At 52.7% G+C, this 23,943-nt stretch overlaps 2 protein-coding genes across 2 annotated transcripts in view; both read right to left on the bottom strand.

The window, feature by feature from the left end:
- POLD1 (DNA polymerase delta 1, catalytic subunit) overlaps window positions 1-10,508 on the bottom strand; it is a 29,938-nt gene extending 19,430 nt beyond the window's left edge. Inside the window, exon 1 of the mRNA XM_027037027.2 lies at window positions 10,359-10,508. The gene's annotated coding sequence lies outside the window, so the exon portion shown is untranslated. The remainder of the gene's footprint in view (window positions 1-10,358) is intronic.
- Window positions 10,509-11,805: 1,297 nt separating this feature from the next.
- On the bottom strand, window positions 11,806-18,685 carry NR1H2 (nuclear receptor subfamily 1 group H member 2). The gene is made up of 10 exons (XM_027037125.2): window positions 18,228-18,685; window positions 17,982-18,116; window positions 17,320-17,381; window positions 17,108-17,239; window positions 16,446-16,736; window positions 16,098-16,363; window positions 15,704-15,883; window positions 14,942-15,041; window positions 12,746-12,954; window positions 11,806-12,395 (listed from the first exon to the last, which is right to left on the bottom strand). Exons 3-10 carry the CDS (start codon window positions 17,360-17,362, stop codon window positions 12,249-12,251), a joined length of 1,368 nt encoding a protein of 455 aa, XP_026892926.1. The 5' UTR covers window positions 17,363-17,381; window positions 17,982-18,116; window positions 18,228-18,685; the 3' UTR covers window positions 11,806-12,248.
- Between the last annotated feature and the right edge of the window lie 5,258 nt (window positions 18,686-23,943).

The following is a 23,943-nucleotide window of genomic DNA, read 5'->3' as shown; positions in this document are numbered from 1 at the left end:
ACTCTTGGTTTCGGCTCAGGTCATAATCTCAAGGTTTCATGATTTTGAGCCCCACATCAGGCTCTGTGCTGGCAGGTGGGAGTCTGGTTGGGATTCTCTCTCTCTCTCTCTCTCTCTCTCTCTCCCCCCCCCCTCCCCCACTTGCACGGTCTATCTCTCTCAAAATAAATAAATAAATAAAAACTCAACTATTAAGGGTAAATAACCATGATGTATGCAAGCTATTAAAAAAATTTGTTTTAGGTGGCATATGTGTGTAGAGACAGGAGAAAAAGAAAGCTTATGTACATACAAATCATAAAACAAGTAAGGGAAAATGTTAAAACGTGGATCTGGGTAAAGGGTATATGCTCTTTGTATTATTCTTTAGATCTTCCCATCAGTTTAAGATTAAAAAAAAGAAAGAAGTTTTTTAAAAGTTTGTTTCCCAGCATCCAGGCCTAGACAGAGTATAGGAACCTAAGGCAGACCCCAGACCCAGTTGGGAGGGAGGGCAGGAAGGGCACAGGTCAGCTGCTCTGAGTTCAAGTGAACACCTCTGGATCCCGTAACCCCACCCAAACCCCAGATCCAGTCTCCCCTTCGTCCTTTTGCAGCTGACCCCTTGCCTCTGAGCTGCTGCAGGCAACCCAGCCGGAGACTACATTTCCCAGCATGCACTGCTAGGGATGGTCACTTTACTGAGTTATCTCATGGAAGGAATGACTGGGACAGCCTTAAAAGGAAGCTTGCTTCTAGCCTCCTCTCCCTTCTCTATGGCTAGAGCATGGATACAGTGGGGGTGAACCAACCTTGACCACGGGGTCAAGGACAACACCCCATGGAACGCAGAGCTACAAGATGGAAGGAACCCAGTCCCCTTGACAAGCTTCTGGGGCAGAAATGCCTACTTGAGGGCAGTTATGTGGAGAAATACACTTGTATCTTGCCCGGGCCACCGTGCCGTGGGGTCTCTGTTCCAGCAGCTTAGCCCGGACCTTAACAAATAGAGCACAGAAAAATCCTGAACTGACTGGGGATGTGTTGTTGGCAAATGTTCAGGATGGTATACAATGGAATATGTCTCAGCATCAGACAGGAGGCAGCTACTTAGTGACACAATGGATGGATGAACCTCAAAAATATGCTGCACAGAAGCAGCCAGATGCATAGGGGCGCCTGGGCGGCTCAGGTGGTTAAGTGTCCGACTTCAGCTCAGGCCATGATCTCACTGCTTGTGAGTTCGAGCCCCACGTCGGGCTCTGTGCGGACAGCTGGGAGCCTAGAGCCTGCTTCAGATTCTGTGTCTCCCTCTCTCTCTGCCCCTCCCCTGCTCGCACTCTCTCTCTCTCTCAAAAATAAACAAACATTTTAAAAAAAATTCTTTTTTTGGGGGGCGCCTGGGTGGCGCAGTCGGTTGAGCGTCCGACTTCAGCCAGGTCACGATCTCGTGGTCCGTGAGTTCGAGCCCCACGTCAGGCTCTGGGCTGATGGCTCAGAGCCTGGAGCCTGTTTCCGATTCTGTGTCTCCCTCTCTCTCTGCCCCTCCCCCGTTCATGCTCTGTCTCTCTCTGTCCCCAAAAAAATAAATAAACGTTGAAAAAAAAATAAATTAAAAAATAAATAAATAAATAAAAATTCTTTTTTAAATAAAGAAGCCAGACACACAAGTATGCATTGCAGGAATGGGGAGTGACTGCTAAGGGGTATGGGGTCTTCCTTTTGGGGGGGATGAAAATGTTCTGGAAGTAGACAGAGGTGGTAGATGTACAATATTGTGAACGTACTAAATGCCACTGAACTCTACGCTTTAAAATGGTTAATTTCACCTCAATTGAAAATGAGAGAGTATATATGGTGTGGTGCCATTTACACAAAGTTTTTTTTTTTCAACTTGTTTTTTAAAATGTTTATTTTTGAGAGGGAGAGTGCGTGTACAGGTGCACATGGGGGAGGGGCAGAGAGAGAGGGAGACAGAATCCCAAGTAGCCTCCACGCTGTCCGTGCAGAGCCCAATGTGGGACTTGAACCCACAAACCGTGAGATCATGACCTGAGCTGAAATCCAGAGTGGGATGCCTAACCGACTGAGCCACACGGGCACCCCTACACAGTTCTAGAATAGATTAATCTATGGTGCTAGAAATTAGGCTAGTGGTTGCTTACCAGGAGGGAGAGGCTGACTGAGAAGGGGCATGAGGGAATTTTCTGGGCTGACAAAAATGTACCTTACCCACAACTGTCCACTTGAGAACCTGTGCATTTCACTGTATGTAAATTCCACCTCCATTAAAACATAAAAGTTGGAAGGCCCCATTTCCCCACCTAGGGGTTTGTGCTATAGATATACTATCACATATGAGAAACTGCATTTACGAGGTTATTTCCGGCAGCATTGTTTGCAATGGCAAAAGACTGGAAACCACCTAAATGTCCTCCCCCGGGGGACTGTTTAAATAAATTATATGAAGACTGTTCCATGGAATATTATGCAGCTGTATAAAGGAATGAGGAAGCTCTCTATGCATTCATGTGGAGGGCTCTCAAAGACCCATTGTTAGAGAAACCAACGTGCAGAACGGTGTACTTAGATCGCTATCTTTTTGTATTAGGAAAAAAAATGTCTAAAAAAAGTTTGCCCTGATTCTTTGCATTAGGAAACAATCAAGCCAAAGTAAGGACTGGCCTGCAAAAATTACCAGTCTGGAATCTTCAAAAATGTCAATGGCATGGAAGGGTGGGGGCTGGAAAGCCAGGAAACTTTTAAATTGAAGGAGAGACTGCACAGTCCTGGCAACTAAATGTAACATGACCCCAGATCAGATCTTAGATTAAAAAATAAAAAACAGGGGCGCCTGGGTGGCTCAGTCGGTTAAGCGGCCGGCTTCAGCTCAGGTCATGATCTCGCGGTCTGTGAGTTCGAGCCCCGCATCGGGCTCTGTGCTGACAGCTCAGAGCCTGGAGCCTGTTTCAGATTCTGTGTCTCCCTCTCTCTGACCCTCCCCTGTTCATGCTCTGTCTCTCCCTGTCTCAAAAATAAATAAAACGTTAAAAAAATTTTTTTAAAAATAAAAATAAAAAACAGAGGCACTTGGGTGGCTCAGTCAGTTGAACATCTGACTTCGGCTCAGGTCATGATCTCACAGTCTGTGAGTTCGAGTGGAGTCTCACTGGTGTCAGAGTGGAGCCTGCTTCAGATCCTCTGTTCCGCTCTCTCTGCCCCTTTCCCACTCGTGCGCACATGCACGTGCTCTCTCTAATGAATAAAAACACACTAAAAAAAAAAAAAAAAAAATAGCAGGGCCGCCTAGGGGGCTCAGTTGGTTAAACATCTGACTCTTTATCTCAGCTCAGGTCTTGATCTCAGGATTGTGAGTTCAAGCCTCACACTGGGCTCTGTGCTAGGCATGAAGCCTACTTAAAATACATATATATATCTCTCTCAAAAATAGCTATGTACGGGCGCCTGGGTGGTTCAGTCAGCAAAGTGTCCGACTTCAGCTCAGGTCATGGTCTAACAGTTCGTGAGTTAGCGCCCTGTGTCGGGCTCTGTGCTGACATTTCAGAGCCTGGCGCCTGCTTCGGATTCCAGGTCTCTCTCTCTCTGCCCCTCCCCTGCTCATGCTGTCTCTCTCTCTCTCTCAAAAATAATAAAAAACATAAAAAAATTAATTAGAAAGAAAACAGCTATGCAGAATGTTACCAGGAAACTGGACAAACTGAACAAGGGTTGCCGCGGGTTAAATGGTCTGATTATGATTAAACCGCAGTTCTGTAGGATGTCACTGTTTAGAGTTTTTGCAGGTCAGGTACCATGATGACTATAACTTACAAATAGTTCAGCCAAAAAAGAAAACATGGGGCACCTGGGAGGCTCAGTCGGTTTAGCGTCCGACTTGATTTCGACTCAGGTCATGAGATTGAGCCCCTCATCAGGCTCCACAGTGAGCATCAAGCCTGCTTGGGATTCTCTCTCTCCCTCTCAAAATAAATAAATAAACTTAAAATAAATAAATAGATAGATAGATAGATAGATAGATAGAAAGAAAGAAAGAAAGAAAAAAAGAAAAAAGTGTATGTGCATCCAGATAAAGCAAAGAAAGAAAGAAAGAAAGAAAGAAAGAAAGAAAGAAAAAAGTGTATGTGCATCCATATAAAGCAAATGATGTTAACAGCTGGTGAGTCCAGGCAAAGGGTACACAGGGCTTTGTTGTATCTGTCATGCAACTTTTTTTTAATTTTCATGTTTATTTATTTTTGAGAAAGAGCATGGTGGGGGAAGGGGGAAAGAGAGAGAGAGGGAGACAGAATTGGAAGCAGGTTCCAGGCTCAGAGCTGTCAGCACAGAACCCGAGGGCGGGGCTCGAACCCACGAGCAGCAAAATCATGACCCGAGCTGAAGTCGGATGTCCAACCGACTGAGTCCCCAAGGGCCCCTGTCATGCAACTTCTATGCAGCCTTGCAATTTTTCAGAACAAAAGTTACAGGGGTGCCTTTTCAGAACAAAAGTTGGTGGAGCATGCGACTCTTGATCTCAAGGTTGTGAGTTCAAGCCCCATATTGGGTGTGGAGATTACTTACCAAAAAAAAAAAAAAGTTGGGGGAAAATATGTAAAATTTAAAAAATAACATTTTTACAAGGCGTGTGGGAGAATATGTAAAAGCATGTTTGTTTTTAATGCATAATTCTGGAAAGATAGGTAATAAACTGGTAACACTGGCTTCCCAGGAGGGGGGAGGGGAGGGACAAGATGGGACAGCTTTATGCTTATTTATTTATTTTACTTATTTACTTAATTTTTTAATGTTTATTTATTTTTCAGAGAGAGAGAGAGAGAGAGAGAGAGAGAGTGTGAGTGGGGGAGGGGCAGGGAGAGAGAGGAGACACAGAATATGAAGCAGACTCTAGGCTCTGAGCTGTCAGCACATCAGCTGATGTGGGGCTTGAACCCACGAACCGTGAGATCACGACCCGAGCCAAAGTCGGACACTTAACTGAGTCACCCAGGAGCTCCAAGTTTTACTTATTTATTTTGAGAGAGAGCATGAGCAGGGGAGGGGCAGAGACAGAGGGAGAGAGAGAGAATCCCAAGCAGGCTCCGCGCCTTCAGCACGGAGCCCAACTCGGGGCTAAAACTCACAAACCACGAGATCATGACCTGAGCAGAACTCAAGAGTCAGACGCTTAACTGACCGACCAACCCAGCCATTCCGGGACAGTTTTATTGAGATAGAATTCACACACCATGTGACGCACACATTTCAAGTGTATAGTTTGATGGCTTTTAGTATATTCACAGCTGTGTGACCATCACCACAGTCAACTTTAGAGCCTTTTCATCACCCCAAAATGAATCCCCACACCCCTTTGGCCATCACCCCTCAACTCAGCCCACCCCCACCCCACTTTCCCAACTAACCAACTTTGTCTGTCTCTGGATTGCCTATTCTGGGCCTTTCCTATTCACGGACCCTTCCAATATGTGTCCCTCAGCGTCTGGCTTCTTTCACTTAGGATAGTGTTTTCCGGGTTCACCGGGATGCAGAAGGTGTCAGCCCTTCATTCCCTCTTACGCCCAAATATTGCCTCACTGTGTGGCTGCGTCACGTTGTGTTGATCCGTTCGTCGCTCAGTGCACATTGGCAGCGTCTGCACCTTTGGCCTATCGTGGATAGCGCTGCTGGGACCGGGCACACACACACTTTGTACAGGGACGGAGGCCCTGTACGGCCTCTCCTTTTGTGCCTACGAGTGGCTTATCCCACAGGAAGGAAAAAGCCTGGAGGCCTCTGCTCCAGCCATACAGGCGGCCAGAGAGACGGAGTTCGGACCTGCAGGGGGAGGCCTGGGTGGGGCAGAGGGGCAGTGGCCAGCCCTGGCCTGGCAGAGGGAGGCAGGAGGGGGGCAGTCTGGCTCCCCAGGTCAGCGGGCTGTGGCCAGGAGGGTGTGGTGGGAGGGAAGGGGACTCTGGGGGCAAAACCGAGGTTCCTATGCTAGTTCCCCATCATAGGCAAGGAAGGATTAACGTTTATTTATTTTTGAGACAGAGACAGAGCATGAACGGGGGAGGGTCAGAGAGAGAGGGAGACACAGAATCGGAAGCAGGCTCCAGGCTCTGAGCCATCAGCCCAGAGCCCGACGCGGGGCTCGAACTCACGGACCGTGAGATCGTGACCTGAGCCGAAGTCGGACGCTCAACCGACTGAGCCACCCAGGCGCGTCAAGGAAGGATTAGAAGGAAAGAGGCCCCAGTGTGTCCTGGCACAGGACAGGAGCTGGGGAAACACGGGGCCCTCTCCTTTTCTCGACCCTTCACTGGCAAACAGACAACGCTGAGTGCCCGCTGGTTTCTGTGACACTCCCTCCTTCAGGGTTCTCGTCCCATCTCTATCTGACGGCTTTCACTGCCACCTCTATGCCGATGATCACGTCTGCCCTTCCTGTCTCCAGCCCAGACCGCCCCCCAGGCCCCAGCCTGCCCAACCCAGCTGCTCACTGAGCATGTGTCTCTTCAGGCATCTCACACTCCAAAGGCGGGCCCCTCGCCTTCCCCTGCCCCGACCTGCTCCTTGCATCCCACAGCCTCCCCCAGTTCACGAAGAGGCAACTCCCACCAGGCCAACCACCTCGGAGTCACCCCAGCTTCTCCCTTCCCCTCAGAACACACCTGTCAGTCCCATAGGCTCTACTGCCACTGGACAGAGTCTCAGCACTTCCCAGCCCCCGCTGGGCTCCCAGCCTTGCCCTTCTGCTTCTCAGAGGTTGTTGGCAGCATTATTTTGTGCACTGCTTTGTGTCTGTCTCCCCCTGCTGGAACCTGAGCCCAGCGCCGGCAGGGATCTGGTCTGCCCTGTCACTGAAGCATTTGAGGGTGTCTACAACAGAGCCTGGTACACAGCAGGTGCTGGAGAACGATGTGTTGAATGAATGAGGAGCCCTCAGTGTACTCTTCACACAGTAACCAGAGAGATCCCATACGAATATATCAGGTCATCCCATCCCTCCTCCCCTCGGAACTGGCCCCTGGGTCCCATCTCATGCAGAGCTAAAGCAAAGTCCTCCGGCTAGCCCACCGACCCTGCGCAATCACCCCCTTCCCTTTTAGACACTATCTCCTGCCCTCTCCCCCTTGTGCACTTGGCTCCAGCCACTTGTCTCCTCTCTCTTCCCTGAACGTGCCAGGCTTGGTCCTACCTCAGGACCTTTGCACAAGCTGTTCCCACAGCCCTACTCTTCCCCGGATGTCCCCACGGCTTCCTCCTTCCCCTCCTTTAGGTTTTTGCTTAAATGTCACCTTCTCAGCGAGGCCTGTTTTTTTTTTTTTTAACTTTAATTTATTAAAAAAATTTTTTTAAGATTTATTTTGAGAGACAGAGATAGCATGTGAGCACAGAGAGAGAGAGAGAGAGAGAGAGAGAGAGAGAGAATCTCAAGGAGGCTCTGAGCTGCCAGTGCAGAGCGCAACACGGGGCTCAAACTCACAAAACTGTGTGATCAAGACCTGAACCAAAATCCAGAGTCAGACGCTTAACCGACTAAGCCACTCAGGTGCCCCCTGACCCCTGTTTTTGGGGGGCTCACATTCTGAAGCAGTTCTGGGTTGGGTGCACCTGTACAGTAAGGGAAGTAGGACCAGCTGCCTGGGGTGCCCCGGGGGGCCGCCGACTCTCCTGGAAGAGCTGAACTGGAGCTGGGTCTCTATGGACAGAGGAGTCAGGTGGCTGAGAAAAGCAGGGGGGCAGTCTCACCCAGCACGCACTTCCCAAAGCCTGTGCCGGGCAATGCTGAGGACGCAGAGAAGCAGCAGACCTCAAGGGGTTCCCGTCTGGCAGGGGAGTCAGACACAGGCCCAGATGGTCCCTGGCCTGCGACAAGGGTAGTGAGAGTCAGGGAGGCCCAGAGGAGGGATGAGGCCAAAGCACGAAAAGCAGGTCGTTTTCTGGGGAGGGGGCAGACGGAACAGGTACTTCTGCAATTATTTAACCTTTCCCTCGCTAGGTGCGTGAGCCAGGGTACAGGGGCGAGCCAGCAGAGGAATCCATCCCCAGTCTGTCTCCTTCGCTGGGTAGAGAGTTCACCCCCGTACCTCGCCAGACACCCCTGGAGGCCGGCAGTCTGCGGTGCCGGCTCAGAATGGGGCTCTGGGATGAGGCTCTGAACCCTCCAAGCTAGCTGTGCCACCCTGGGGAGACAGCTTCACCTCTCTGGGCCTTGGTTCTAGTCATTGCGTTGGAGGGTAACAGCACCTGCCTCAGGAGATTCTGTGAGTTCCTTCCATCTTTACCCTCTGTCCTGGGCACTCTTCAGGGCGCATGAGACAGAGCAGGAGAAGAGACAGAATCCCTGCTCTCACAGAGTTTTCATTCGGCATTGTGGGGACGGACAGTAAGATAAATCGGGGCGCCTGGGTGGCTCCGTCGGCTGAGCATCTGACTTCAGCTCAGGTCATGATCTCGTGGTTCATGAGTTCGAGCCCCACGCTGGGCTCTGTGCTGATGTGCCGACAGCTCCAAGCCTGGAGCCTGCTTCGGATTCTGTGTCTCCCTCTCTCTCTGCCCCTCCCCCACTCGCGCTCTGTCTCTCTCTCTCAAAAATAAATAAACACTAAAAAAAAATTTTTTTTTAAACAGGCCTCACTGGGGGCCCAGCTGGCGCAGTCGGTGGAGCATGCGACTTTTTATCTCGGGGCTGTGAGTTTGAGCCCCCACATTGGGTACCGAGATTACTTAAAAATAAAAATCTTAAAATTAAACAAAAGAAAAGAAAAAAAAAGCCTCAGATCATGATCTCGTGGTTGGTGAGTTTAAGCCCTGCGTTGGGCTCTGTACTGACAGCGCAAAGCTTGCTTGACGTTCTCTTTCCCTCTCTCAAAATAAATTTAAAAACTTAAAACAAAAAACAGGGGTCAGGGTCTCACTCCAGTTAGGGTCCCAGCATCACTCACGCGGTGTCCAGAACGCAGGTCACTTCAAGGTGCGGCAGGGCAGTCTAGACTCCTCTCGAGTGCCACCGACCCAGGTATTTCCCAAGTCCCTGGAGCGTCTCTCGCTTCCCAAAGACTAGTGCTGCCTCGTTTGGGCTCAGAGCACTCTGGATGGAGATCGCCTGTCCTCTCCCCAACCAGACTGAATTATGACTGGCTTCCCAGTGCCCAGGAAAGTGCCTGTTCTTGAGAGCAGCTGAGTAAAAGGGACCGAAGAGAGAAGAAAAAGCATCGCAGGAGAAGGAACAGCGTGGCAAAGGCCTTCGGGGGGAAGGAGCGTCTCTACGGGACAGGATGCCTGGGTGAAGTGCAGCCCGTGCTGGGGGTAGACAGGTAACCTGGCCTGGGTGGGGCTATAAAGCTGAGAAGGTGACATCATCAACCTGCCTCTCTCTAAACCCTGCCCCCTCACTGCCACCTCAGAGTGGCACCCCGAATCCGTTCTGCCTCCGCCTCCTCTCTCCATCCAGCCAAACCACATACCCCAGCCGCCTGAGTTCTTCCTTACACCCCCGCGACCTGCTGGCTCAAACCCCGAAGACAACCTGAGGCTGACAGCACTGTGGTCTGAGCCAATGTCCCCACTTGTCTCCTAACTGGTCTTCCTCCTCGCATCCCTGTTCCCACTACAATCCCATCTTCAATCAGCACCCAGGGACTTTTTCAAAACGCAGGGTGGGTCATGTTGCTCTGATGCTCAAAACCTCCCATGGCTCCCTGTGGAACCTGGAATAGGAGCCAAATTCCTTCCCACCTCAGGGCCTGGGCACCTCATGGTCCCCCTGTCCAAATCTTTCTTTGCATGGCTGACTGCTCTGTCAAATGTCACTTCCCCAGAGAGAGGATTTTTGATTATTCCAGCTAAAGAAACAGGCTACCCTGTTTTATTTCACTTCGGATAAGGTATCAAACCCTGAAGGCGTTGCTTTATCGTTATTATTTATCACTTGTCTACTGTCTTCTCCTGAGCCCACGACTTTCTCTGACTTGTTCGGGCTGTAGCCTCTGCTTCTAGAACAGTGCCTGGCACGGAGTATTCAATATTTAGAGAATAAAGCATATCAGCATGCCACCACGTGCACCAATTCAGTCTTCCACTGCGTCCGGGATCCCGTCGCCCCAAAGATCCTCCAGGGTACATCTCCCAGCTCACCCCAGGGGCCAGGCGCCCAGCACAAGAGCCCCCCGCATCCCGAGGGGCCCCCCAGCCCCAATCATCTTCCTGCGCGCCCCCGCGCACGCGCCCAGAACCACTGGCCCTCGCCCCTCTACCGCGCGCCCTCCCGCCTCCACGCTCCCCTTCGCAACCCTTCTCTCAGGCCTACATGCCCGACTCCTCCACCTTCCTTCTCTGCCAAGTCGAGTCCCTTCAAGCCCCCTTCTCCCCTCACTCACCCGCTTCAAACAGCGTTTCCCGCCACAGCCTACGTCGCTGTGACCCCTGACTCCGGCGCGCGCAGGCTCAGAGCCGCCGCGCGCCGCCCTGGGCCACGCCCCTCCCGCCCAAGTAGGGCGAGACCACGCCCCGACAAGCCTTCGAGCCACGCCCCTCCTTTCAACTGGGCCTAGGCCACGCCCCGTCCGTCCAATTTAGGATGTTGCCTCTTCCTACTTTCCATATATTCTCGCCAAACCCCGCCCCGCCTTGAGAGAGGGGCCTGCTCCTAAGCCACGCCCCCTCCGACGGCAGCTCGGCGGATTCCGGCTCTCGTTGCGCGCGGCGGCGCGGCGGCGCGGCCGGCCCCGCTGTCCTCCCGGACCCGCCTCCCCGCCCGCGGGGGCATCGCGCGTATCCTCGGCTCGCGGGCCTGCTTTCTGAGGAAGGCCCAGGCGAGAGGACAACTTGCGCACGGCCCTTCTTTCCGCTGGCGGAAGACCTGACGTCTGCCCTCCCCGTGTAGGGAGGTCTGGTCAGCTCTGTCTCATGCCTCGGTTTCCCTACCTGTAAACTAGACTTAGCGCAGGGCGGGCACACCTGGGGGCGCCGGGCACACTGCTTGCAACAGGACTTCTCCTCGTAACTAGTCACTTCCCCACCTTACCCCCAGCTGCTCGAAAGAAAAACACCTTTCAGTACCCAGCCCATCCCTCCAAGCAACACCCCCTTCACTCTTGGCCAGGACTGTCCACCCAGCTCACTTCTGAGACCCCTTGGGAGCCTGGCACAGGAGAAGGAGGGACTAAGAGATGTCCACAGCCCGTCCTTACTCTGAAATCACCAGACTCTCCCACCTCCCAGACCTGGCATGCACCCTCCCCTCAATTTGGGGGCCCAGCCCCCTTGTCATGGTTTAGGTTCCCCCCTGGGACATGATATCCTGTGTGAGGACTTGCCTGCCTTCTACTTCTGGGCTCCCATGCTGCCACGCGCTGCCTGCATTAAAGAAAGCCCCTATTCCCTTCCATGCTAGCTGGCCCCATCCATCCCCCCTTTGCCAGCCCTGACTGGTAGCCACCTCCCAGGAGGGGCTTTATCTTGTTCTCTGGTGTTTCCAGTGCCTAAAATTGTGTTTGCCACATAGTAAGTGCGCCCCACACACGTTACGTGAATATCATCTGCATCCCCAGAACGGCCAGCACACTGCCCAGTGGCTTCAGGAAACATTTGGGGACTGAGTGCCTGACCCTTCATCCACTTAAGTGTTCTTTGTCCTTCAGCAGTCTCCAACTCACCTAGTACAGGAAGATGACCCCAAGGACGTCAGCCTCTCCTGGACGCCCCACTTCCTCCCCCACCCCCGCACTCAGTCACATCACCCTGAACCCTCCACCAGCCTAGCAACACAAGGTTCAGGTGGCTGATCCCATCCCCCGTACATCTTGAACTCACTCTGGCTCAGGGCAGGTTTCTATTCATACTTTATTTTCCTGTTTTTGTCTTTTTTTAGTTTTTATTAAATAAAAGGAACAGAGGGAGGGGGCCTGCGGTTTCTCAGGCTGTCAGGGAGAGCCACGGGCCCCCCACTCCCTCTGTTCAAGGTGCACTGCGCAGTGAGCTTGAGGTGTAAGCTGGGTGGGGAGGGCAGCCGGTAGTGCTAGGAGGGTCAGAGGTTGGGATCTAGGACCCGCCCAGCCCTCCCAGGAAGACTCAGTGGGCAGGGCGGGAGCCTCCTGGACCCTAATGGGGGCTCACCCGAGGGCTGAGGGCTGGTGGGGCCAGGGCTTGTGCTATAAGCCACAAGATGGGACCCCAGGCCCGGCTCCTTCCCACTCCAGGAGGAGGAAGGGGCGACAACGTCCATGCGTTGGAGGGTACAGGGCTGTGGGGCAGGGCGGCCGGGCCCCTCACTCATGGACATCCCAGATCTCAGACAGCAGAGGCGGCAGTTTCTTGTCTTGGAGCCGCAGGGCAAAGACCTGCTCTGAGTGCACAGAGCTCAGCGTGCGCAGGCTCACAAGCTTCATCAGCATCCGGGGGAAGCGCAGCTGGTCCTGCAGGGAGGCGGGGGGGGGGGGGGGGGGGGGCGGGGGGCAGGAGGGAGGTGGGCTCTGGTCAGCCAGCAGGACCACCGGTGTAGGCAGGGGCCGGGCAGAGCGTGGGGAGCCCCACCCCTATGCCTGCACTGGGCCTGGATCCTTGGTCACGGGACAGAGGCCCGAGGACAGACTTGGCGAAGAGGACACCGGCCAGGGCTCAGGGCGCTGCCAGAGGAGCCGGGCAGTGGGGGCAGCAGACAGGGCCCGGCCCTGATGAGGAGGCAAGACCTAGCCCGCGGTGGACCCCACGTGGGGCCTGGACTGCCTGTCCCCGCCAGGGCCCTGGGACGGGTGGGCTCCCGTACCTGCGGCCTTTTGATGCGCGTATAGGAGAGCAGGGCCTCCACATACGGCTGCTGTAGGGCCTCCACGCGGCTCGGCTCCTGCACGTTGGGCCGGTCAGCGGAGAAGATGTTGATGGCGATGAGGAGGGCGTACTCCGCGTCGTCCAGGCCCAGCCGCCGCATGGCCCGGGAGAACTCGAAGATGGGGTTGATGAACTCCACCTGCAGGCCTGGGGGGGCAGGAGGCGGGGCCGGATGAGCTCCCCCAGCCCCGAACTGGCCCCAGCCCGGGTCCCTGACGCTGCTATCAGCGGGGTGAGGGACAGGGCAGCAATGCTAGCCTTCTGGTCATTTCTGTTCAGCTGTGTCCCCATCCGAGTGGCTGGCACGGGGAAGTGCGCCCTAACCCCTGCCTGAATAAAGGGATGAGTAATGAATGTGAACATTTATTCAGTAGTTCCTGCGACCTCATCACTGCCTTCACCTCCTTCCCGGCCTCCCCGGTTCTCTCCTAACGAAAAAGAAAGATTTTTAAACCTAGGTCACGCTGCGTCACCCCTGTGGTGGCTTCCAATGTTCACCGAGTAAGGCCTGAACTCATCCCCAGGAGTAGTTCATTCATTTGTTTTTCAGACTCTGTTGAGCACCTACTATGTGGCAGGCCCCAGGGCAGAGCTGTTTAGAAGACACAGCCTCCCCTCCTGCGGAACTTGCACTTGGGGGCTGAGGGAACACAACAGACAAACGTGTAACTAAATCATCCGGTCTGTGAGCTGGATCAAGGTAACACAAGGAAAGGTAATCAGGGCATCGAAAATCAAATCAACATCTTAGACAAGGTGGCCAGTGTGTAGGGTGACGCCGTAGGAAGGCCACACGGTAGGGTGACCTTTGAGAAACCACCAGGAGGGGAGGGGATGAGTCACGGGGACGTTTTGAGTGTTCCAGGTGGGCACCACCTGTCTGTTTTTCCCAGGACTGGGCAGCTTTCTGGGCCTTGAGCCTTCCAAATGTTGACACCACAAAGGTCCCATGCAAACCAGGAGGAGGTGGTCGCCCATGTTGGCTGAGCAACTGCAAAAGCCTGAGGCGGGAGCATGTTTGGTGGGTTCAAGTAAGAGGGGGGAGACCAGTGTGGCTGGAGGAGGGTGAACAAAGGGAGCTGGGGGTGGAGAGGCCCCTCGGAGCCTGTGAAAAATGGCCAAGGACTCTGGCTTTTCTCCCAGTGAGACGGGAGCCATGCAGGGGTAGCGAGCAAGAGGAGGGACGTGAGCTAACTATGAATACGACCCTTCCGACCGACCGCTGTATGAACAGACACACTTGGGAGAACCCAGTGAGGGGCCCCGACAGTGTTCCAGGGAGAGGCACTGGAGGACAATGGCAGAGGATGGGGGGAAGCGGTAGGACCCCAACCTCCTCTCCAGCCTCATCTCCCTGTGTTCCCGATGCCTGGACCTCCTTGTAGTTCCTTAACACCATCCAGCTCTTCCCCCACCTCAGGGCCTTTGTATGTGCTGAGCCCACTGCCAGAAACATTCTCCCCGCTCGGTGCTCCCCTGCCACACTCATATTCAAAGGGGACTGGGAGGGCCAGCGGCTAGAGGAAAGGAAGAATATGGGGTTAGGAAAATACAGAGGTGCCCCGGGAAGAGATGATGGGGGAGAGTTGGACTCCCAGAGTGAAGCCCGAGCCTGAGGGAGAACAAGGCTTTTATGGTACATGGGGTTCCCTGGTGGGCATTGTTACCCCCCAATTTCCTTTTCCTAGGCAATACATCTCACCCCTCAGGCCTCAGTTCATATGCACTTCCTCCAGAAGCCCACTGCCTAGGTCACATCCCCAGGTAAGCGCTCTTGGATGGCAGGGACCTACCGCGTACAGTTGCGTAGGTTGCGTACTTCACAATGAACTGAGATCCGGCCTCCCTCCAGTGACACCAGGTTTGGGAAGGAGGGAGTGTCTTTTCTTAATTCCTATCAAGATGCCCCGTTGTGAGAGCACACACCCCTCTGTCTCATCCCGCACTGCATCCCAGTGGACAGACTCAGCACTCAATAAATACATTCTCGTCTCCTTTTGAGGCTGGCTCACTCCACTTTGGAGGTAAAAAAATAGAGGCTCAGACAAGAGCGAGATGGCCTGAGGTCTGCCACCAGCAGAGGCCCGGCAGGGGCAACGGCCCTGCACCCCCCCCAGCCCTCTCCCCACCACACCTGCGCGGTGGAAGTCATCCTTGCTGTAGGTGAAGTCTTTCAGGAAAGTGATGCACTCTGTCTCGTGGTTGTAGCGTCTGGCTGTCTCTAGCAGCATGATCTGTGGGCAGCAGGGAGAGGAGGAGGCAGGGGCAGGGGCGCCACAAGTCCCTGTGAGCTGGCAGCCACTGGTCTCTCCTCTCTTGGCCCATGGGGGGACCTAATCTTGCCAGAATCACCTCTCACCCCTCTGCCCCCAAGCACGTTCCCTCAGTCACCCGGCCTGCAGTCAGCACGCCCGACACTCCAAGCTCTCCCTCCTCCAGGTTCAACGCCCACAGCACCCTCCTCCCAGGATACTCTCCCCAGGTGGTTGCAGGGCATGGGGACAGGCATGTTTTGTTCACTGCGACCTATCCAGGACTTGGAATGGAGCCTGGGGTCCACTAGTAACTCAATACTTATTTGTTACTGTTGCTTTGGTTTAAATGTCAACTCTTCTGAACGGCCTTTTCAGCACATTCTTTAGAGTGCGTCCTCCCAGCCAATCCTCAATTTTTCTCAGCCTCAACCCATTTCCTCTCTCTCCCTGGCTCATGGGAGGCTCTGACTCTCTGTTTAGTATTTCGGCGTCCCCCTGTAGGATATCGTCCCCACGAGGGCAACCACCAGAGGGGTCTCGCTCATCCCTATTCCCCCAACATCTGTCCTGAGGCTTATCCCTGGGGTTCCCTGTGGGCAGGAATGAAGGGCCATGTTGAGGATGGGAAGACTGCCCGTTACCTCAATGGTAGATGCCTTCAGGAGGGCAATCTGGTCCTCGCGGCCCAGCTGCAGGAAGCCAGGCACCTGTTTGGCAAAATCCACAATCTCCTGGACTGAGATGATGGCTAACTCCGTGAAGTGGGCGAAACGCTGCTGGCGTGCATCACGGGACTGGGGGTCCGCGCCCAGGGGCCAGGGCTAGGGCCAACGGGGGTCAAGGTTATTCACAGATTCCTCCAATGAGCCCGAGGCCGAGGGGACATCTTGAGGCAAAGAATGCGCCCTAGGAGACCCTCCTCTCCAAGGCCCCACCCTCTGGAGCCTTGTTCCCTCCCCATGCCCTGGGCTGCAGCCCTGATGGCTTTCCCCCAACTGGCCTCATCACCCTTCAAGGCTGCGGGAGGGGCAGTACCGTGACTTTGGGCTGGTCGGAGAAGGAGCGTTTGTTGCACTGCAGCTGAGCCGCCACCAACTGCTGGATCATTAGTTCCTGAGCGGCTGTTAACTGGACACCCTCGCCTTCCCCGGAGCCCTGGCCACCTCCGTCAGACCCTCCAGGGGAAGCCCCAGGCCCAGAGGCTGAGCTGCTGCCGCCTGATGGCCCCACAGGTGACTGTTGCTGCTGCTGCTGCTGCTTCCGAATCTTCTTCTTTCGGATCTGTTCTTCCGACAGGACGCCTATTCGGGACACAGAGGCCTCAGCGGTGGCCCCGGAGCTGGGCACGGGCCAGGCAAGCACGGCGCCCTCTCCAGCACTCACACTGCTCTCTCATTCCGGCCTCCTTGCATTTGCGCAGCCGGCACTGCTGGCACTTGCGCCGCATGAAGGCGTCCATCTGGCAGGTTCCGCCGCCCCGGCAGGCGTAGCGCCTGGCCCCGCCTCGGACCACGCTGCGCCGGAAGAAGCCCTTGCAGCCTTCGCAGCTGAGCACGTTGTAGTGGAAGCCGGAGGCCTTGTCCCCGCACACGCGGCACAGCTCGTGGCCCAGCATCTTTGGAGCCGGGCCCTTCTTTCGCTTGCGCTCTGGTTCCTCTGCCGGGTCTGGGACGACTGGGGTGGGCGGAGAGAAGCCATGAGAGAGACAAAGCCCCCAAAAGAAACAGCAGCCAGAGGGCCATCCCCACGACACAGAAGACACAAAGAGCCAGTGTATAGGGGGTGACCAGGGAGACGGCAATTCAGAAGGAAAGATGTATGAACCCCAAAGAACAAATAACAACAAAAGGTGTCAAGCAGGAAAAAAATACACTCACAGGCAAAGTGAAGGAAAAAAAGAATAAGAAGTGACAAGAAGAAGCGGAAGAAAAAAAATCAAGAAACTGGGGCCTCCCATTCTGATTTTTTATCTTTCTCCCTTCCTAGATCTCCCCTCAAGGCCCCCCATCTCCATCCCGAGCCCCTGTCCCTGGGCCCCATCTCACCCTCGCTGCAGGCTGAACGGGCCCAGTCATCGCCTGGGACATCAGGGTCTGGACCCACAGGCCACAGTTCAGGACCCTCCTCCTTTATAGCTGGTGAAGAAGAGGGTGCGCTGGGTTGAGGCGGGCCATTTCCTGGGAGAGGGAAACACAGTGAGTTTCTCCTGCCAAGTGTGGAATGGGAGAGGGACTGGGCTGGGAAAGGGGTCGCTCACCAGGCAAGGGGGTGTCCAGGGAACTGGTGGTGGGAGTGGACATGGTGGAGTCACGGAGCAACCTGCAGAATATAGGGGGACTGAGAACCTTGTCGGGCCAGGTAGGGTCAGGTTAGGCCAGCCCCAGGTCTCGAAGGATGCACCACTTTCTTCCATCTCTCCAGACTCCTCCTTTACTGCACACAGACCCCACCCCAGGCCCCTGCCGGCCTGTAAAACCTCTCCTCCGATTCTGACAGACCCCACCCACGATTGCTCCAGATCTTCCGGCTGGGTCTCAAGCCCTGCCCTCATCTAGACCCCGCCCCTCATGTGGGCTCCACCCACTCCGGATCCTGCCCACTCCCTCTTCAGGTACTGCCCTTTCTGCTTCAATCGTGCTCCGCCCTAACTTCCCCCTTCCCACCAAGTTCACCCTGCCTCCTCTAACTCCCCACCTCTGCTGAAGAAGCACCCCCCAACTCCCATTCTGACCCCACCTCCTCCCCATCTTTTCCTTCTAGGTCCCGCCCAACCCTTGTAGCTTGCACCCTCATTCTATCCACAATGCCCCGCCCCGCTACTTTGCCCCGCCCCATCGGTACCCCTCCCTCCAGGTCCAGCCCCATCCCCTCCCATCCTGCCCCGCCTCCACCTCCTCCCATCACGCTCCGCCCCCATACCTCGCTCCAGGTCCCGCCCCTCTCCGAACACCAGTGGGGGGCGGGGCTCATGGCTGCGCGCGAGGGTCCCGTGGGCCGCCTCTCGCGGGGGTCTCTTACTCCCGTTGCCCTGGAAACAGCCGGAGACAGCGCGAGCTACGGAAGGGGGGGGGAAGGAGAGAAAGGGGCTGAGCGGGGGCAGCGCGGAGAACGCCGGGAAGCCCCGGGCCCGGGACGCCTCCCGCATCTTCCCATACTCTAGTGCACCTGCCTCGGTCCCCTTGCTCTGCTTCTCTTCTTCCTGCTCTGTAGCCCCTGGCACGCCGCCGCTTCTCGGATCCCCTCAAAAGTAACTTCGCCACTTCTTCCGGCAACCCCGCCGTGCGTCACTTTAGGAAAGGGGCGGGTAGTCTGGAGTGACGGACTTCCGGTCCGCCTAGGACTAGCCAAATCGGCTGCCCCGCACGGAAGTCGTACGGTCACCGGAAGTTTACCCTCCGGGGTAGCTCCGCTGGGGCCAGACAGAAGAGTTCCGGACCAGCTCGATCAAACGCAGGGCCGGCGAGGGGGGCGTGGTCAGTCCCAAACCTTCCGGCCCCCACGGGGCGGCTTTAAGTCATCCCAGTGCCCCTCGGTGTTTGCGGCCAAGGATTGGCTCGGCATAAATTTCCCCGCCTATAGCTCCTTTTCGCACACGGCCGATTTGAAGCATGTTTGTCATTTTTTGGTTATTAAACAAGTTTTCTGATTTTAGAGGCGCGCTGCTTATTGGTTTTAAATAAATTTAATTACAAACCTAGATCCAGGAAAAATATGTTTAAAAAATAAACTTGTTGATAGGAATTAAAAAAAAAAAAGGCATAGCCTTCTCATACCAAGAAGAGAAAAATAACAGCTTTTAAAGAAAACTCACAGTAATTGAATAGGTAGAAGGAATCGTTCCAAAGTCTTCCCTCGATAATCTGACCTATATTGATCATACATCCATTTTCAGGAAACTGGAATGTATGAACCATGCTCTTTTACACTTTGTTTTATCCATTCCCACATGATCTTGAAGCTGTGGGATTTGAGTATGTTACCAATAAAAGGTGTGATTACATGGGCATGGGCATGGACATGGGGTTCCAGGGAAAGGGCTGAACTATCTATTGTCTCTCACTTCCTGGCTGTGTGATGTTGCCAAGCTATTTACCCTCCCCATTGCTCAGTTTCCTCTTCTAAACTGTGACCAACTAGGGGCACCTGAGTGGCTCATTTGGTTAAGCGCCCAACTTTGGCTCAGGTCATGATCTCATGGTTGGTGAGTTGGAGCCCCGGGTCTAGCTCTGTGCTGACAGCTCAGAGCCAGGAGCCTGGGTCAGATTCTGTGTCTCCCTCTCTCTCTGCCCCTACCCCAATCTTGCTCTTTCTCTCAAAAATAAATAAGCATTAAAAGAATTTTAAACTGAGACCAACAAGAGTTCATTGGATTGTCATTATGATTAAATCAGGTAGTTGGACGCCTAACCGACTAAGCCACCCAGGCACTCCTGGAAGCTAATTTGTAATAAAGCGATACCTACTTCAACATAGGTGCACAAGAGACACAATATGGCAGTCAGATCTTACTTCAAAAGACAGAATTATTGAAAATTTAAAAGCAACAGAGCAGTCTAACAGGAGGGCTGGATCATCAGCTCAAATGCCTCAGGCAACATTGCCGTGGGTGATACAATTTTTTTCCAAAATTGTGGCCAAGTCTTAATAAAGTTATCAATAAGACAAGGTAGGAATAATTTTGGCATATTCAAAAAAAAAAAATCATGGTACATCAGCAAGTACATCAGGGTGGCTGGAGCTGAGTGAGGTGGGGGGACAGGGTGCAAGAAAAAACTATATATATATATATATATATATATATATATATATATATACACATATATATTTAGATAGATATTTAGATAAACATAGGTATAGATATAGATGATACAGATATATATTTTTTTTTGGTTGCTTCCTTGGGGAAGGTGCTTAACCAAATACTTGTTGGGGGCAGGGCACCTGGCTGGCTCAGTTGGAAGAGTACACAACTGGATCTCAGGGTTGTGAGTTTGAGCCCCACGTTGGGTGTAGAGATTACTTAAAAACATTTTTTAAAAAGCCTATTGGATTGCAGCAAATTCAGTTGAACGAAGAGACTGGTTCTTCATAATTACCAAAAACAGCTCATTAAATATTGTTGTTAACATAAAAATGTCGTGTGTAGAGTCAACCATTTTTATACCACATATGCTAAGTTTTTAAGACTTTCAGAAAATGTACGTTGAAATTGATGTGAAAAAACAAATGAAACTGTATTATCGGAATTCACGTAAAAGAGACTGATCAGAAATGTTTTCCCCCATACCAAATAGAGGATAATCACAAGGCTTTACATTTCCAGGTTTCGGGCGTGTGGTTTATAGAGTGAATAAATCAGGCGCTAGGATGCTTAAAAAAAAAAAAAAAAAAAAAGGAAGGAAGGGCGGAAGGTTGGCGGGGACGTGGGGCGGGGGGGGGGGGGGGGGGGGGCGGCGGCGAACCGAGGCTATCTTGGCTGGGAAAACAGGCCCACAGCACCGCCGTGTGGCCATTTGGGAATTTGCAGCAGGATCTTTCAGAAATCCCTTAACCCCGGAGCAAGCAAGAATTGGGACACGACATCTGGGTGAGGGGATTCTGAGGGATCGAGATGGAATATTCCAGCTGCTAAAATAGATGAGGGGGAGATGTGGTAAGACTTATCGTAGAGAAACTGATGCTCCGTCTTCTGGGTCAAGGAAATTCCCTAAAGCAGCTGTGCTCAAAGTAGGTTGTTGAAAATACTTGCTGAGCATTTGCTAGATACCAGGCACTGTCCTAGGTGCTGGGGACGTGGTGACGAATGAAATAAACCAAGATCCCTGCCCTCGTGGAAATAAGATTATAATGGGGAAACAGGCAGTATCACTGATTCTAAGATGCACGTGACTTAAACCTGATGACATCTTAGAGTTAATTAAATGTTCAAAGAGGTTGAATGCTATGGGAAAAAATAGGTCAGGGTAAAGGAGATTGGAGATTTGGGGAGGGGATGGTTGCCATATTGAATTGGGTGGTCAGGGAAGACTTCACTAAGAAGGTGATATTCAAGAAAATATTTAAAGGAGAGAGGCTGATTAGGGTTTTTCGGAGGCAAGACACTTGGGTGGAACAGCCTGTGCAAAGGCCCTGAGGCAGGAGCATGTCTGGGTTTCTCTGAGAAACAACAAGGAGGCCAATGTGGCTAGGCTGAATGATCAAGGGGGATAGAGGAGAGAAGATGTCAGAGAGGGGCCAAGTCATAAAGTGCCTTTCAATTCTGGGATGCCATTGGTACCCCCTGATCCTTTGATCTTCTCTTCTCTTTGCCTCACTTCCTCTCACGTCCTCTCTTCCTTCCTTGGATTCTGTGGCCCAGTGCAGTCAGGTCCTTGTACACATTACTTTAACTTCCTTGCTCTTTCTCCCTCAGTCCTGCTTGCCTGGCAAACCCCAACGCTGGTTAAAAATGGACTTTGCCTTTCCTGTGCCTGCTCCCCCCAGCTGAGCTTGTGAGTGGACACACTTCAGCTGTGTGAGGGCAAGCCTCCAGTGGACATTCAGAACAATCTGCAGGGCCTCTGCAGTTCCCTTCTCTAATCTCTAAGAAAGCGTGTTCTCACCTTCTCTCTCAAAATCTCCAGCACCCCTCCCCCTCTTCATTCTCACTTCTTCTTTGGCAGAAAAAAATAGAAGCCACCAGAAGAAGACTTCCGTGCGTTTACCCCAGGGACACCACGAGCTCACTTGCAGAGGTACAGGTGAACGGCTGCCCTGCCCATGACCGTGTTGGGACAGCATGTAAGAGGCCTCCCCCACCCCCCCACTTAGGCACCGGATCCTTTCTCCTTCCCGTACTCAAAACTTTCCCTCTTGCAATGTTTCCTCCTCTCTCTTGCATCACTGTTTGTGCAACCTTTGAGCCGTTGACCTTCAAGGATTCCCCTTCACCAAATGCCAGCATGTCCTCACGGTGCTGTTGAGTATACTTCCTGAATCCTGCGTGTGTTGGGCTCACTCCTCTGCCCGAGCTCCCCACCTCTCCCACTTCATAGCTCCATCCGTGAAGATCCCTTTCCTCTAGGCTCCACCTACGGGACTTTCTTGCTACAGTTCTCTAACAGAAACCCAAGTTCAAGAGTTGGGGGCCCCAACCATCTTGAAAGCAGATTCTTTAGCTTTAGTGAAGGCTTTGCACGATGGCCACCTCAGCTGACATCTGTCCGCAACCCCGTGATCCAGAACCGCATGGCCAAGCTGCTTTCAAATTTCTAACCCAGACACCATGAAAAATAATAAATGTGTATTTCTGTTTTAAACCATTTAGTCCGGGGGTGACTTGTTGCACAGCATTAGCTAACTAGTACACGCTCCCGAGTCTGCTTTTCTCTGTGTCTTTCCAGACCTTGCAAATGAGGATAGCATTTACAGTGTTATGATACTGTAAGCATTGCCCTGTTTTTTTCTGGAATGCGTTTCTATATTTCTTTTTAACTTTTCTTCTGAGGTAAAACTTCCCTAAAGTAACTTTTCTTCTGAGGGGCGCCTGAGTGGCTGAGTCAGTTAAGTGTCTGACTTCGGCTAAGGGCATGATTTCACAGCTCATGAGTTCGAGTCCCACTTTGGGCTTTCTGCTATCAGCGCAGAGCCCACTTCGGATCCTCTGTCCCCTTCTCTCTCTGTCCCTCCCCAGCTTGTTCTCTCTCTCAGAATAAATAAACTTTTAAAAACTTATAAAGTAAACCTACCCAAGGTGAAATACAAAATCTTAAACGTACAGCTCGATGCATTTTTACTGATGTATTCACCCGTGGAACGCCCACTCAGATTGAGGTAGAGAACATCTCTAGCATCCCTCAAGGCTCCCACGTGCCCCCTCCCAGTCAATACCCTTCGCGAAGGATCACCACTATTCCAACTTCTAAGTTGAGGTTGGTTTTGCCTGTTCTTGAACATAATATGAATGGAATCGCGTGTTTTGGCCTGTTTGGTCTCAAAATACTGTAGATGGGGTAGCTAATAATCATAGATATTTATTTCTCATGGTTCTGGAGGCTGGGAAGCCCACGGATCAAGGCACTGACTGATCGGGTCTGCTTCCTGGTTAATAGCCTTTTCACTGTGTCCACACAAGGGTTGGAGGAGCGGAGGAGCTCTCTATGGTCAATTTTGAAAGGGTATGAATCCCATTCTGGAGGGCTCCACCTTCCTGATTGAATGAATCACCTCCCCAAACCCCCACCTCTAAATACTTTTACACTGGGGGTTCGTTTTCAACATTGAATTGGAAGGAGGACACAGACATTCAGTCCATACTAGGCACTCTTCGTTCTTTCACTTATCATTAGGTCTCTGAGAATTACCCATGTCCTGGGGGCGCCTGGCTGGCTCAGTCAGAAGAGCACGTGACTCTTGATCTCTGGGTTGTAAGTTTGAGCCCCACGTTGGGCGCGGAGATTACTAAAAAAAAATAAAGACACAAAGTTTATTTTTAAAAATTACCCGTATCATTGCATGACTTATCAGTTCATTCCTTTTTATTGCTGAGTAGTGAGCCACTGAATGGATACCTTCCACAGTATGTCTATTCTCAAGCTCACGACCATACTGGTTGTTTCCAGTTTAGGGCTATCGTGAATAATGCCGCTTTATTTTTTATTTTTTTTTAAATGTTTATTTCTGAGAGAGAGAGAGAGAGAGAGAGAGAGAGGGAGAGAGAGAGAGAGGGAGAGTATGAGCAGGGGAGGGGCAGAGAGAGAGGGAGACCCAGAATCCAAAGCAGGCTCCAGGCTCTGATATGTCAGCATGGAGACTGATGGGGGGGTGGTTGGGGGGTGGGGCTTGAACTCACAGACCAAGAGACCAAGACCTGAGTTGAAGCCGGATGGAAGCTCAACAGACT

This window comes from Acinonyx jubatus, chromosome E2 (assembly GCF_027475565.1).
Source record: "Acinonyx jubatus isolate Ajub_Pintada_27869175 chromosome E2, VMU_Ajub_asm_v1.0, whole genome shotgun sequence".
NCBI classification, from domain to species: domain Eukaryota; kingdom Metazoa; phylum Chordata; class Mammalia; order Carnivora; family Felidae; genus Acinonyx; species Acinonyx jubatus.
This window is presented reverse-complemented; position numbering and strand designations above follow the sequence as displayed.